The sequence below is a fragment of the Silurus meridionalis genome, chromosome 14 (genome assembly GCF_014805685.1).
Source record: "Silurus meridionalis isolate SWU-2019-XX chromosome 14, ASM1480568v1, whole genome shotgun sequence".
Classification (NCBI taxonomy): domain Eukaryota; kingdom Metazoa; phylum Chordata; class Actinopteri; order Siluriformes; family Siluridae; genus Silurus; species Silurus meridionalis.
This window is the reverse complement of record NC_060897.1, coordinates 6,902,327-6,918,613: the sequence shown is the minus strand read 5'-3', so window position 1 is coordinate 6,918,613 and position 16,287 is coordinate 6,902,327. Positions and strand designations below refer to the sequence as shown.

Sequence of the window (16,287 nt, the reverse complement as noted above, 5' to 3'; positions counted from 1 at the left end):
TATTAACAAATATTACCAAGAGCCAATTCTGACACTTCTCCTAATTGAAAACATTAAGGGTGTTGAAAAGTGCTTTTATTTCGCACATTTATTTTTTTTACGATTTTAAATTATTTGTGGCCTACAAATATTTATACCTTAATATGAATATGAATACATTAATCAGGCACATGCAATTGCAAATACAGATATGACTGTCTTACTTGTGACATGTCTTATAATTGATGGTTTTTATACCCATCATACTTTTGCTCTATTGTTCATCTCTCAGTCTTTTCTGAGTCTCTCCCCTGTCCAGTGGAATGAGAGACTCCCTTTTATCATTACCTGCTCTTTAGTGTTATGTCTTTGGAAACCTGCTTATAGAACACATACTGTACATACTCCACTATTCTCCACTGTTAATCAATTTTATTTCAAATGCTCTTTAACAATATACTGTAGATTGTCACAAAGTAGATCTACAGAAATATAAATGTAGCTTTAAATCCCTAGTGCGCAAGAGCACTGAGACATAAAATAAAACTTACCTTAAGCTATGTAATACTCTAGCATAATACAGGATGTATCAGTAGGAACAAAGCAGTACGATGGAAAACGCAGTTCTAAGTGGTAGGACCAACATAATGGTATATCAGGTTTTGACCCGATATGAGAAAATCCACCTAAAAATACTGCTAACCTAAATGTTCTAAAATCTGAACTTTAGGGCTTTTGCTTTGAGGATAAAATAAAAATAATGAAACATCTCAAATAACTTAAAATTCATGCTGCTCAAATAATGTATTACCACAATGAGTGGAAAACACAATCCAGGTCAGCATAAATAGAAAATATTCGAAAAGATGATGATTTTGGGAAGATAAAATACTATCTATCTATATAAAATCTATGATGCCTTGGAAATTGTAAAATCATCCAGCTTTGCTGTGGATCTTCTGATATATTTTTTTATATAACGTGTTTTATTGTTCAAAATAGACCTTGAAAATGTATGTATCCCAAGTATCATTTGATCAAGCATCATAGGTCAGCCAATCTGTCCATGAGTGCTTGTACACATTGAGGACCAAACTAGTATCACAAGTTTGAACAGAAAAAGTGTATTGTGGGTTGTACAACAAAGATACACACGTCAAAGGCATAAAACAAAAAACAGCTTTTTGTTACCCACTACATATTATATTGTTGTAGTCTAAGCCTATGAATACCATTATATTCATTGTAAAGCTGTTTGCCTTTGATAATTCTAGTTGCATACTTCTTGTCACGACACCAATGTCCCACATGTCTACAGTATATGTCTGTCTATGACTACACAGTTTTTTTTTCAATCGGCTTTTTGTTAAGTTTGATTTACTAGAGCACTAGGTGACATTCTTTAACGGTATTTTAGTTCAAACACAATGTCATAAGTTTTGATTACCTGACAGTGAAGTTATATTTTACTTATTTTTCTGTAACAGTATATTTGTATGAAATTTATATTTTGTGTAGCATGACAGACAATTTTATATTTCCATGCCACTGTAAACATTATTGCTTTAAGTTGATAATGAAACTGTGGATATCGTTCTGTGAAACTTTCAGACTGTATCCAATATTCAACTAAGCTGTAGGAAAAACGACTTTGACAAATGAACATGACAAACCCGTGTCTCTAGCAGCCAAGGAGCAGTGAATAGGCAAAGGCACAAAGAGTCCTGAATGAGGGGTGCCGTTGTTAGGCTGGTTATATTTGTAGTGTGTTTGTGGCTCAGAGCCAGGTGTTTAACTGTTTGTAATTAGGATTCTACTTTTATGCAATCAAACTGTCTAAATATTTTGTTTACTTTCAGTTAACTTGACTGACACATTTCAAATATTTGAACATGGTATAGTCTATATAATCACATTGAAAAAGCCCGGTCAGCCACGCCTGTAGTGTCAGTGGGGACAAAACCTGCTCCTGCTCTGAAGTAAACTCTGCATATGAATGGGAAAATTCCATGGCTGCTTTCCACCAGCCGAAAAACAGATGAGACAATTAACCAGTGCAGAGACACGCACAAAAAAACAACACACATTTTGAATACATAGCTATCTAACTCAGATGTTGCTGGTCATGGGTTTGTACACTGATTGAGTGAGAGTCAATCAACTCTGAACGCTCCACTTGTATTATAACATAAACTAATAGCTATTCCTATGGCAGAGATAATACTTAGTGAATTTGCAAGAAAGATTTTAACCTAAGTGGTAAAAAACATTAATTGAATACAGTATTCAATTTTTTACTATTTCTACTATTTCACATTTATTTTCTCGGTTGGGTGAAAGAAAAGCAGTAAGAAAAGCAAGGTTTTATTCTGGTTTAGTTTTTTTAGTGTTTTACGTGTGTTTTTGTTTAAAACATTTTTAAGAAGGCTTTTCTGTCTGACTTCTTTCTTTTAGTATAGGATTAACAGCTTTCAGTAATTTTTACCAGTTCTGACAATTTATAATTAAATTATATAATTATTACAATTTACAATGCATATTTTAGACTGGAATGACTGTATATGTTTTAATTTATATATACATATATTCAAATGTTTCTGTGGAATTGAACTCTAAAATAACAAGACCTAATCAAGTGGGCAGTAAATCCATTATTCATTATTAAATGCATATATATTTGTGAAATGACAATTGGCTTGTACAAGCAATATCCAATCTTGATTGCACTAATTAGGTATTATTTTTGTTTATGATATTAGCCTATCATATATTTTATTCATACTGTTGTCTTTACTGGTTTAAAAATTCTCTCAAAGATTGAACTTTCCTTAGATAATTTTTCTTTCTTTAGCGTTCTTTGCTTTAGATCTGTCAACAAAATTATAATTTTACTGTAAGTAAATACAGTGGTCCCCCGGTTATCGAACGGCTCGGATATCGAACATTCCGGTTAGCGAACGGTTTTCCGAACGAATTTTCGGTCCGGTGAACGAACAAAGTTCCAGTTATCGAACGCCACCCACGCTGCCCAACCCAGCGCGAGGGGAAAGACTGCTTCCGCTTTAACCATCGCTGAGTAAGCATCTATCGCAACTTCTGTTTGTGAACAATATTAGTGATATTTAGCGGTCAGTACAGTAATCATTTTGTTTCTTACTCTTGTAAAGTTGTTAATTTATACTTTTACTGAGCCAACACAAAATACCCACAGAGATCGGGATAATCCGGCAAAAGGCAGTCCATAAATAATATCCATGGTGCTTTACGGAGGAAGCCCGATTGCGATGAGCTCAATGTGGGCGGGGCACGCATGAGCGAAGGAAAAGGGCATTCCCTGAAGCACCATGACAGCCACCGTATGGGGCGTGGCAGGGGGGATTCCTGACTATTAATACGGCTAAAACCAGGAAAAAATTGTTAATTATTGGGTATTGGTGGAGTTCGGGAACGGATTAATTGGTTTTCCATTATTTCTTATGGGATAATTAGGTCCGGTTTTTGGAACATATCGGATTTCGAACGGTTTTAAGGGACGAATTAAGTTCGATAACCGGGGGACCACTGTAAAAATAACCAGGGTTTTTTATAAACATGAATGTTGATTTATGCTGTATTGATGTTGATTTATACAGTATTTCATTATTGCCATACGTGATTTTCTCTGTCTTCCCACAGTGATGCAGCTCTTTACATCCCACCTAGCATTAACCAAAATCCTGCAAAGAGCAAGTGAGAATGCAGCACAGTTCACATATTCTGCACAGTGCACCAATTAATGTTATATAAAACATTCTTGACCCACTTTTCACTACAATTGGAAACACCAATAAACAATTAAAAAAACAAAAACAAACATAGATTGTAAATAAAAAAAAATTCATAAATTAAGAAATGTAATGTTAAGAAACGTCTCTAGATTACGCATGTAACCCTAGTTCCCTGAAGGAATGAGACGCCTCATCAGAACGCTTTGGGAATGTGACTGTGTTGTCCATGCACTGAGTAATGAGTCTAATCAGTCAACATTTAAGACAGGCTGTCACCAGCGGGGTGATGTCACTACCAGGGAGTATAAAGCGCACCTGGAGAGAAAACGGCTTTAGCTTCTGTAACCGTAAAGGAAGTGCTGAAGGTGTGCTGGAGGTGTGGCTAGAGACGCAGCGTCTCGTTCCCTCAGGGAACATAAAGATGTTCCCTTCTAGGAACTCAAGGTGCATCGGAATACTTTGGGAACGAGAATCCAATAACACCACACTGACCATTCCCTGACTAGTGTGAATGAGCACAACTGAGTCAAAGGACAGAGGTGGCGGGAGTGGCACAGAGGTCAAGGTTGTAAAACCTGGCAAAGGTGAGCGGGGTGGACCACCCCGCAGCGTTGCAGAAGTCTCGGAGGGACACTTCAGAGGACCAAGCCTTAGAAGCTGCCACACCGGTTTGGGTGAGCTCTGACCCCAAATGGAGCGGGGAGACCAGAGGACTCGAAAGAAGATGCAATAGCGTCAATTATCCACCTACTGAGCGTCTGCGTATGAGCAGAATGGCCTCTCCTCGGAGGGCCGTGGCAGATGAACAGTTGTTCTGACTTCTCCAGGGACTCGTATGGTAGACATAACAGTCCAGTGCTCGGACCGGGCACAGCTGGTTCAACCTCTCCTGGTCTGGGGCCACCACGGGGCTACCAGGAGGAAATGGACCAGGAGGAGATGGTGAATTCTGTCCATAACTCCCAGGAGCAGCATGACGAGGGGAAGGCAAAAAGACGCAGCCTCGGCCACGGTTGCGCCATAGCATCCAGTCCAAACAGGGCTGGTGGATATTTGGAGAACTATAGGGGGCAGTGCGACGTCTCTAAAGACGCGAACAGGTCTACCTGGGCTGTACCGAATTTCCCTGGGCTTGGATCTCTGCTTCGTTCAAGCGGCCTGGGTTATAAGCTACTCTGAAGGAGAGGAGCATCCCCTGGGCCCACAGGAGGATCTGGCATGCCAGCCTGTACAGGGGGCACGAACGCAGAATTTCCTGGTGGTTGACATACGAGACCACCGAGGTGTTGTCCGAGCGGACCAACACGTGATGGCCTCTGAGGTCCAGGAGGAAATGCTTCAAATCCAGAAGCATGGCCAGCATTTGTAGGCCATTAATGTGCCACCTCAGATGGACACTGTCCCATAGACCTTGTGCAAAGCAGCCACTCATGACTGCTCCCCGTCCCGTGAGAAACGCATACGTTGTAAGCACAATGCGATGACCAGGAACTCCCAACACGGGACTTTGGAATAGGAACCAGGCTCTCTTCATGCATCTAATGCACGTAGGCATCGCCGTGTGACCTTGATTGTGCGGAGGGGATTGCCCTTCCGAGAGAACCCCCCGGCTGTAGAACCCGGACTCTCTGTCTGACAGAGAGACCACTTTACCGCTTCCGGCGCCTGTGAACGGGAGCTCAACCGAGCAGGTGAGGCAAGAGAAAGGGGCAAGGCCATCTCCAAAAGCTCTGCGAGATATATTTGCAAACCGCGATGAGCAGGAGCGAAGCGATCGCATAGACCTGTGAACACAAAGCATGCGGTGCATGCCCAATCCGCGCAGCATGCAGGGCTTCCTTGGGAACTGATCTAGTGTGCTCCGCTCCCAAGCAAGCGACCCAAGCATCGCCGCTTCATGAACAAAAAGAAGCTGAAGCCATCTTCTATAAAGGTGCACATTATACTCCCTGGTCGTGACGTCACACCGCCTGTGACAGTCTGTCTTTAATTTTGACTGATTAGACTCATTACTCAGAGCATGGACAACACAGTCGCGTTCTAATAATAATGAGAAGAAGAATATTGTAAACATATTGTAAAACCTTTGCAAAAAAAATTATTTTATTTTATCTTTAAAAATCTTTTATTATTGCAAAATTTTAATTACTACCTAGATAGCTTTGTACTATATAGTTATAAGAGCTAACATCAGTAGCTGTTGAAATGTTTCAAATAGTGACGTGCCTCACCTTAATGGCACGATACCTGCTATTCCTGTTAGGAAAGCATTACTCATATATTCCATGCAACACACAAAGCTCTAGTGGAATGCTGTCTTTTTTGTGTAATTAAAAGGTTAAACCAAGTGAGTGTGTTTCAACAATAGTAATTGTATCATGATTCAACAAAAGAAACTGAGGTTTCTAATGCTAACATTGTTCATGCTTTAAAAAATCATTTATTTAATTCAAAAATGTATTTGTATAGCGCCTTTAACAAATGATATTTACTTAGAGCAGCTTAACAGAATGTAAGATATATAGATCTTTACTTGTTGAAACACACTCACTTTGTTTCACCTTTTTATACTGAATTTCATAATTCGCTTAATGCAGCTCTCAACATTTCACATGACATGAAACATAATCCTGCAAAAAGCAAATGAGAATACCAGACAGTTTGCATACACAGCACATTGCACCAATCATTGTTACACAATAAATTATTAAAAACCCATTTTAGTTGTTTTCTTTAAATGATTTTAAATCCTCTACAATCTGAAACTCCAAGAACCAATAGAAATGTAAACTAAACAAAGAAATGTTTATTATAAAAAAATTATGCAATTAAAAATAATAAAATAATAAAATAACAATAACAATATTAATAATAATATTAATAATAATAATAATAATAATTATTATTATTATTATTATTATTATCATTATTATTATTATTATTATTACTGTTTTGCCAGGCACAAATCAGCTTCCATGTGCCCTTAGAATAAGGTAAATTCCATAATTTTTATTATATAAATTTTTTTTTATAATAAACACTTCTCTGTTTGGGTTTATGCAATAAAAAACTTATGGAATTCACACTATTTTAAGGGCACATGGATTCTGATTTCTGCCTGGCAAAACAGTAATAATGATAATTGCAATAATGTAATAATAATTATTATAATATTGCAATTATTATTATTATTATCATCAGTATTATTATTCCGTTTCCATTACCAGTTCCTTGTGTAAATAAAAGGTGGGGCCTAATGATCTCTTGATGTTAATAAAAGTTATTCCTGACGTTCCAGAACATTTGGTCCTGCTGCGGATTCCCACAAATTTTAATTAATTCATTACTTGTTGTTAGTTAGGTTCCAAATGAGAACCGACAAATTTCAGAGTCGTGAGTTCCAAACTGCGAATTATCGGGGGTTGACTGTATATAAATTTTTATAAATGTATATTAAAAAAATATTTTCTACCTGGTAGAATCTGGATCCAATTTAATCCTAAATGTGAAAATTGTAATCACTCTAATTGGGCACTCTTACACTATGTATTTGTTGTACACACAAAATATGAGTATTTTTGCTCTTGCTTCTGAGTGATTCTTTGTCTGTTGGTCTGTTCACAGTGATGCAGCTGCCAGTGATCTACAGAATGTTAAACAAAAGCCTGCAAACAGAAAGTGAGAATGGAAACTTAAAGCAAAAACATGTATAGTCATGTCAAATACATTACTATAAAATTATGATTTATGATTTTTGTTTCATGATACTGTCCCTTATCACTGCTTTTTTTATTATCGTCAATTTATGGGTTTATGTTCCAGAAAAAATGCAATTATTGACAAACTGCTAACGAGTTATTCGACCAGCTGGATAAAACAAGAAAAGAACTTCCAAACCTATAGGTAACAAACACACAGGTCCCAATATTTGACAGTGCAGTCAGCATGGGTCTATTCTCTACGATAATATTTTAAATGCTTAAACAGATAAACAGATTGGAAAAGTCCTGAGAAGAAAAAAATGTAATATCCTAAACTAAATTTACCATTAAATATAATTTGGCCTGCTCCCCATCCAACTTTGTTAGCTACTGGAATTAATGATAGTCTAAAACATTAGCGTGTTCATGCTTTCTAAGAAATGGGGACCAAACTAATAATTTTAAATAGGTCTTTAAATACAAGACCATAATGAAACTTTACTGAGGGCTACAGGTGGTGATCCTGAGGTTATAACAGGTATTGCATTAACAAATACACTAGAGCTCTTGCAATATATGTGTAGTATAATAGCAGGATCAGAGGCCTTTCAATAACCCTCAGGTTTAAGAACAATTCCGCAAATATTTTTACAACTCGACTTCTATCTGCTTTTGTTTAAACGCTTCACTCTAAGCAGATAATGTGAACTGTTTCGATCTAACCAGATAGTCTAGTCTGATAAACCTCTGAGTCAACTTCCAGATAAAAGCACTTGGATGACCGAGAATCTTCACAGACAGCTGTTGAATAATGTACATAAAGAAAATAAGGATGTTTTTTTCTTTTTTGTTTGTGCATTTTTTTTTTTTGCTTTAGGTCACTGCTTAGCAAAAGTTGCAATGCCATTTCCAATGCAGTGGTCACACAGGTCAACTCACCTTTGGGGGCAAATATTACTTATGATGCAGATAAAAAAAAGATAATGAAGGTGAACCCCGACCTATTCGGTTTATTTCCAAAGGTATGATGTAACAGAAATATGCACATGGAATACTGTATGACTACAATAAATGTATAATGCTAAAACTCCCTGTACTGTGTGTACCCGTGTTTAGGATAGCCCCTTTGAAAATGCACCATGGGACACATGTTCTGTAGTTGGCAATGGAGGCATCTTAGCCAACAGCAGCTGTGGAAAACAAATCGACTCTGCTTCCTATGTCATCAGGTGTGATGCTGATTTACATAGAACAGTTTAAGCCATGAAAGAGAATCAAAATAATAAATAATAATCTGAACACACAATGACAAACAATACACTTTAAAAAAATCCCTTCTAATTTACTTCTTCTTTCTGTTGTTTTCCAGGTGTAATCTTCCACCACTGAGAAACGGCCATGAGGGAGATACGGGAAGCAAAACGAACCTTGTCACAGCCAATCCCAGCATCCTCTTTGAAAAGTGAGAAAAAAAAGAAAATTAAAGCGACAAAGAAAGCGAAGCACTTGTTTTAGCTGTGTGTTTCTCCTTGCCCCTGCTATATTATGGGGGGGATACGCACGGCCTATGTGTCGTTTGTTTGGGAGCGGAGCGGATGCGAACGCTCTGCTCTTCGAGAGCATTCTTCTAGGAACGGGGGTGCTCCCGTCCCTTGCAGTTCTGGCCCCGCTGTCACTGTGGTGCAGTCCTGATATAGGACTATCTGGGAAACCCACTGGGAAGGGGCACTGTGCACCTCAGTATACCGCCCCAGGGAGCTGGTCTGTTAACCCTGCCACACTCAGTGCTTCAGGGCACGGCCAGCTTTATGCTGGGAGTTCCTGTTCTTCACGTAATGTTTACGACAGACGTGTCTCTCACGGGGTGGGGGTAGTCACGAGTGGCTGCTTCACCCAAGGTCTCTGGGGAAGGCCTCATCAGATGTGACATATCATTTGCCTAGAGATTCTGGCCGTGCTTCAAGCTCTGAAGCATTTCCTTCCAGACCTCAGAGGCCACCATGTGTTGGTCTGTACGGACAACACTTCAGTGGTTTCCTACATCAAACATCAGGGGTGGTTTGTGATCTCGCCTCCTATACAAGCTGGCACGTCAGATCCTCCTGTGGGCCCAGAGGCTGAGGCCTCCAGTACGATCTAGCACTGGACACAGAACGGAGCTTTGGAGGAAGTCAGAGCAGCTGTTTGTCTGCTATTGCCCTCTGAGGAGAGGTCTCCTTGTAAACAAGCAGACACTCATCAGATGTATTGTGGACGCTATTTTATCCTCTTATCAGTCACCTGGTCTCCCCGCTCCTTTCGGGTTCAGAGCTCACTTAACTCTAGAGTTTCACTCCAAGACATCTGCAATGTTGCAGACTTGTCCAACCTGCTAAACTTTGCCAGGTTTTATAGCCTTGACCTTAGTGCCACTCCTGGCCCCTTTGTCTTTCGACCAAGCTGTGCCCAGTTCCTGAAGGGGAACATCTCCAGGTTATGTATGAAACCATGGTTCCGCATGGAACGAGACGCTGCATCTCCATGCCACACTGCTTGCATCCCTGCAGCGCTTCCTCCACTTTTCAGAAGCTAGCGTCAGTTTCACTCCATGAGCTTTTATAGCTTTCTGGTCATGACGTCACCCCGCCGGTGGCGGACAATGCGGAATCATTCCCAAAGCGTTGTTGAAGCAGCGTCTCCTTCCCTTATGGAACCATGGTTACATATGTAACCTGGAGATGTTATACACAAATAAGTACAATGAAGGAGATATTATATAGTGTTTATGAAAAGGTTATTGTGGGAGCGCGAACAGGTCAGGGGACGGAAGGATAGTGAGGCGGTGACCAGTTTTGTAAGAACAGGTTTCCTTTTTAGTTACTTTAACTTTCTCTTGCATTGCGTACACGCACACATCTAGCTGTGTCTCTCTCTCTTTCTCAGCGTTCTTCTTTCACTCCTCTTATCTTTTCCCCCCACTCACTGCAAAACACTGATTAGATACATTCCCAACAGGTGTGTGATTCGTACTGCTTGCCCCCCCCTCAGCCTTGCCCTGCTGCCACAGTTATATACATGTGCAAAATGATATAGAGAGTGCAAACATGAAGGCTATGGGGAAACAGGAACAGCTGTCAGGAAAAAGCTGTTCTTGAACCTTAGTCTTGGTCTGAAGGGTCCTTTAGCACCTCCCAGAGGGCAGAAGGGCAAACAGTCCATGGGCAGGGTGAATGAATGAATGAATGAATGAATGAATGAATGAATGAATGAATGAGTTTATTTGTACTTAAACAGGGACAATGCACAGAGAACATTAGTCTAAGAAAGAAGAAATGTCATGTGCCAGGTTATAGCAAAAAAATGCTAATTTCCACCTGCAGTCCCTAGACAGATGTTACATTTGCAAAAAGTCATAAAATACATACAGTATCATATATGGAAACATTATTTCACTCACATCAATAAAATCACTAAAATCACTCTCCACTTCATAATTTAACAGAAGTTATACAAGAAAAACCTTACTTCATTCACATTATAAAAACACTCTCCACTTAATGAATCTAGCACTCACTCACTCACTCACTCACTCACTCACAGTCTACATTGTTCATATCACAGTCATTCAGTGCTCACAAGTTTGCTTTGCTAATAGCCACTGTTTGGTCAGGCGTGTAAATGTGCTATAGTTTGTACATAAAATAATATCATTTGGAAGAGTGTTCCAAAGGCTTGCTGCTTTATAAAAGAACGAATGTTGACCATAAGTGGTTCTGCATCTTGGAACGCTGCACTCTCCTCTGACTGTCGACCGTGTGGCTCTATTTAGTCTATCTGAATTTAGTGTGACAAATTTTCTCAATAAGGGGGGAGCAATATTATGGATAATTTTAAATAAAGCAGAAATTTGGTTATGTTTAATGAGGTTCTCAAAACTCAAAATATTATATTTACTCAGTACATTACAATGATAGTACTGACGAGGCTTTTTATCATGAATTTTTATTGCCCTTTTATATAATGATTCTAGTAATTTTAACGATGTTTTACACGCCTGAGACCAACTAGACATGCAATACAGTAGATGCGCAACAATCATAGCATTAAAATAAATATTCGAGGCTTCCGTAGTTAATTAATTTCTAATATGTTTATAATTCATCAAATTAAATTTCAATTTATTACCAAGTTTTTTTAAATGACTTTTAAAACCTAGATTCGAATCAATAATTAGACCTAAATATTTTGTTTCCTTTACATTTTTTATATTTTGCCCATTTACTTGAATATTTTGAGTTAGATGTAACTTACGTTTATTTGAGAAAAACATTGAGACTGTTTTATCAAAATTTAAGGTTAGACAAGACGTCTGCAACCATTCTACAACATTTTGCATTCCTTTTGATAATTTGTCAGCAACCTCCAGCTCGTTTTCCCCACAAGTGAAGCTCACCATATCATCAGCATACATGATTATGTCTACGTCCAAACACACTCTAGGGAGATCATTTATATAGATGTTAAAAGCAAGGGTCCCAAAATAGACCCCTGCGGCACTCCTATCGAGGTAGCTCTAAACGCAGATTTGATGTTATTTACTTGTACACACTGATGTCGGTCACTCAAATAGGATCTTATCCAGTTTTGGGTGTGCTCAGAGAGACTATATTGATTTAATTTATTATAGAGTATCTGGTGATTAACAGTATCAAAAGCTTTACGCAGATCAAGGAAGACCGCTCCCGCCACTCTTCCCTGATCCACATATGCCCTGATAGTTTCCAAGAGGTAGCAACATGCAAAGTCTGTAGAGTATTTACGCCTGAAGCCAAATTGCATTGGATTTAAGAGAGCTTGTGATTCAAAGTGGATGGTAAGTTGCTCCGCCACCGTCTTTTCGAGTACTTTTGACACAGCTGGGAGAATACTTATTGGACGGTAATGAACCATGTCTTGTTTATTTCCAGACTTAAATATAGGGGTAACAATCGCAGATTTTAGAGCTGCTGGAAAAATACCCTCACTAATCGATTGATTGATCATTGTTGTTAACGGATCAGAGGGGATGTCCTTATATTGTTTCAGAAAAGAAGTATCAAGTCCATAAATATCTTTTGCTTTGCTGCTGTTTAGCACCGTGATTATTTTTTCAACTTTAGTTTTAGTTATTGAGCTGAGATTAAAATCAGATTTGTCATTGATTATGAGAGGGGGATGAACAATTGAAAAATTCTGAACTGCATTTTGAACAATGTCTAAAAAATATTCATTAAAATTTGTTGCTATTGCAAAAGAGTCATCAATAATTTTTCCATTTATATTGAGACAAATATTCTCACATTTTGACTTTTCATTTCCAATCAATTTATCAATAGTTTTCCATATTATTCTACTATTGCCTTGAGAAGACCTTTCACCAGGATGTAAAGAGAAATGCTTCTTTCATCAGAGCCTCTTTTTTTATAGAACGTTTGTGAGACAGGTAGACATTCTCATTAAAGCATGCCAGATAGTTTGCCAAAGCAAGGCTGCCGTTTGATTGTAAACAAAATAGGTGTTATACTGAAAAGACTGGTTCTTAGAGTTAGGCATGGCAAAAATTATAACTAAATGTATACTTGTAGATGTTACACACGTTTCTTTTCTTTCCTTTTCTTTTCTTTTCTTTTCTTTTCTTTTCTTTTCTTTTCTTTTCTTTTCTACCTGCTTAAATCCAACACACCCAAACGCTCTCAGCTCATTAGCATTACTGAATTATTGAACTTATTTATCTCTCTGATGCTCTCTAGGTACCGTGCACTGAATGAAAAACGGCGGAAATTTGTGGAAGATGTTCAGATCTATGAGGATGCTCTGCTCATGCTGCCTGCCTTTTCATATCGGCAGAACACAGCTGTGTCCCTGCGTGCACTCTACTCACTGGAGGATTTTAGAACTCCTGGCCCGCGACCCGTCTTCGCAAACCCGGAGTACCTGAGCAACTTGGCAGCCTTTTGGCGAGGCCAGGGAATTCACTCATATCGACTCAGCACTGGTATCATGATGGCCAGCTTGGCACTAGAGCTCTGCAACAACGTCCATCTGTACGGCTTCTGGCCCTTTGGAACACACCCGTACACTGGCCAGCAGCTCACTAATCACTATTATGATAACCGACCCGCAAACAACAGAGTGCACACCATGCCAGCTGAGTTTGAGGCTTTGTTGAATCTCCATAACAAAGGTGTGATTCATCTGCACCTAGGGGAGTGCACAAAATAAACTTATGTGAACTTCCCGAAATAGTCTATGCTTCAGTTGTCTCATAAGATTAAATTATTTTTCAGGTTAACGGTACCACTTTTACAAAAAAATAAAATAAAATTGCACTGATAATGATAAGAAGAAGAAGAAGAAAAAGAGGAAGAAGAAGATGAAAAAGAAGAAAATATAAAAATGTAATGTTGGTGCAGTTTGCGAGAACAGACCCTTTACATAGTTAACAAATGCTGGAGCAAGGACTTCTTGGTTTATAGCAAATCTGAACAGATTAACAAATCAGGGATATATGGCTTTGTTTATTTCAAACGCATTGTGAAAAATACTACGTTTGTATACTGCTTAATGAAGATCACACTGTAGAACAATGTAAATTCCATTCCAGAATTCAAAGTAGTATGCAACAGAGGTTGTGACTTTCCAGCTGCTGATCGAAAGGTACATTTCTGCAGTTTAGCAATAGTTTATTTTAATGGATTATTTAAACGTTTAAGGGTTTTTATATGCTTAAAACTTTTCTAGTTTGGATCTTCTTCTGTAGGACACAAAAAATATATTATTTAATGAATAATGAAATCGTTTGGCTAATTTTTTTTTTTCAAGATGTTCGAATTCCAATTCCAGCGCTTTCCTTTCTGCAGCAGGATTGGAACAGTTCTAACTTCATAAAAATATCTGTCTGAATTTCTTAGACTGAAGGAGACATACTATATACATGCAATACGGTATGAAATATGAAATACACTGAAGATTATTTTATGCTACTTATCGAGTTGTTTTAGATCTGCATTTATGAAGGTCGATTATTACTGTAAAGGTCAATATTACTACAAAATGAATGTAACGCCACTTGTTGCCTTACAAAAATGTCTACTACTGTAATGAAAGCCTGAATAGCAATATCCCTTTAGATATGTATTTTTCTTTCTTTTTCTTTATTCAATTGTACTTTTAGGTATAATTTACTGAACCTAATCTTACAAAAAATGTGCATTTGTGTGTACAGCTTAAAAACTGGACATATTTTTTTGCTGTTATGTTTGAACATACTATAGAGAGGTGTATGCTGTATCTTACTAGTAATGAAAGGCAAATGAAAGGGATCCATTTGGGATTTGTGCCCACTCCTTTCTCAGAAATCCTGAATCTTTAGGGAAACAAAGGGATGGACAAAGGGAAACAAAGCATGCATGCGTGCATACAGAGAGAAAATGCAACAAGAAAAAAATTAATCATGGTTATACGATCTTGTTGAAAATATGGTGAACAATGGCTTATCTCACTATGTTACTTTAACTACACTATATTGCAAAAAGTATTGGGTCAACTTGTCATAAGTACAGTATGTGAGCATTGCAGTCCTCATTTAGTCCCAATTTGCTCTTATAATTCCCTCCACTCTTCTGGGAAGATGTTTCACTAGATTTTGGAGTGTGATTTTCGATATTTGTGTTCATCAGCCACAAAGGTGTTACAAAAGGCAGGTACTGATGTAGGTGTTGAGGTCTGGGGTGCACTCAGAGTTCCAATTCATCCCAAAGATGTTCAGAAGGGATCAAAAAAGCATGATCAAGCAACCTCGATCTTCAAAGCATGTAAACCAGATCTTTATGAGGTAACAGAGAACCGCATATAGCAGGAAAGGTCAGGTGACCCAATACTTTTGGCAATATAGTGTGTGTAATCTCTATGAAACAGATATCAGATTTAAAATGTGCCTTTACAATACATTAAAAAAATTGGAATCACTCAAAAATGTTTAATGGCAATTCAAAGTATCATTCAACAAAATAAATAGATAGAATACTGATTTACAAAGAAATATTTTATGCTTGAAATACCAATTTTGTGTTTTCCTCAATGAATCCTTCAATCCTCCACAATATTCCAAGTTCTCTGTCAAGTGTCTTTCTTATTTTGGACATTTGGAGATTGACTTTCCTACTTATTGGCCAGCTGCATATATTGCTGTTTTATTAAAACGCTGCCTAGATAGCCAACATCTTCCTCACCACTGAAGATCAGGCTTACATTTTTGAGGAACAGTTTAATAAAGCTGCTAGCTGAGGATCTATAAAATGAAAGATAGGAGGTTGTATTTACATTGTGTTCCAAATTATTATCTAAGTAACATTATAGTATAGGATTTCAGTAAAATAAACATTAAGGTTTCAGTTTTTTAAAGAAAGCATTTGTTTTTGTTTTTTCTCATATATGTTGAAATAACGGGTATCAAGCTCAGACAGGTTTGTTAGTTAATTTGCCAGGTGATTTTAGTTTAATAAGGAAACCTACTTGAAAAAAATTGTTAAAATCGTCTCAAAAAATGTAACTTGAAATGTGAATAATTGTTTTGTTTTAAATTGTGTTATTTGTATGAAAAATGTTCTGTCCAAGCACCGTATATGACAGATTTGGAGTTTTGAGTTCACCATAACAATTTGAATAGTTTACAATTGCATTCTACATAATTATTTGGAACAGCATATTTTGTGTTTGATCCAAAATATCAAAAAAGCAGTTTACATTGTCAGTTATTTTACATGTAATAACATCCACATTGTATTATAATTGTTGGAGATAAAATAAAATCTTTAAACATA

The 16,287-nt window shown here is 37.7% G+C and overlaps 1 protein-coding gene across 3 annotated transcripts in view; it reads left to right on the top strand.

The window, feature by feature from the left end:
- Positions 1-16,287, top strand: part of LOC124396777 (alpha-2,8-sialyltransferase 8F-like) — a 22,791-nt gene extending 6,504 nt beyond the window's left edge. For 2 of the 3 annotated variants that reach the window (XM_046866072.1, XM_046866071.1), the window contains exons 2-8: positions 3,655-3,708; positions 7,371-7,424; positions 7,569-7,649; positions 8,325-8,469; positions 8,564-8,676; positions 8,817-8,909; positions 13,216-16,287. In XM_046866072.1, coding sequence (XP_046722028.1) covers positions 3,655-3,708; positions 7,371-7,424; positions 7,569-7,649; positions 8,325-8,469; positions 8,564-8,676; positions 8,817-8,909; positions 13,216-13,687 — 1,012 coding nt within the window. In that variant the 3' untranslated portion in view covers positions 13,688-16,287. The remainder of the gene's footprint in view (positions 1-3,654; positions 3,709-7,370; positions 7,425-7,568; positions 7,650-8,324; positions 8,470-8,563; positions 8,677-8,816; positions 8,910-13,215) is intronic. The other variant, XM_046866074.1, reaches the window with a different exon arrangement.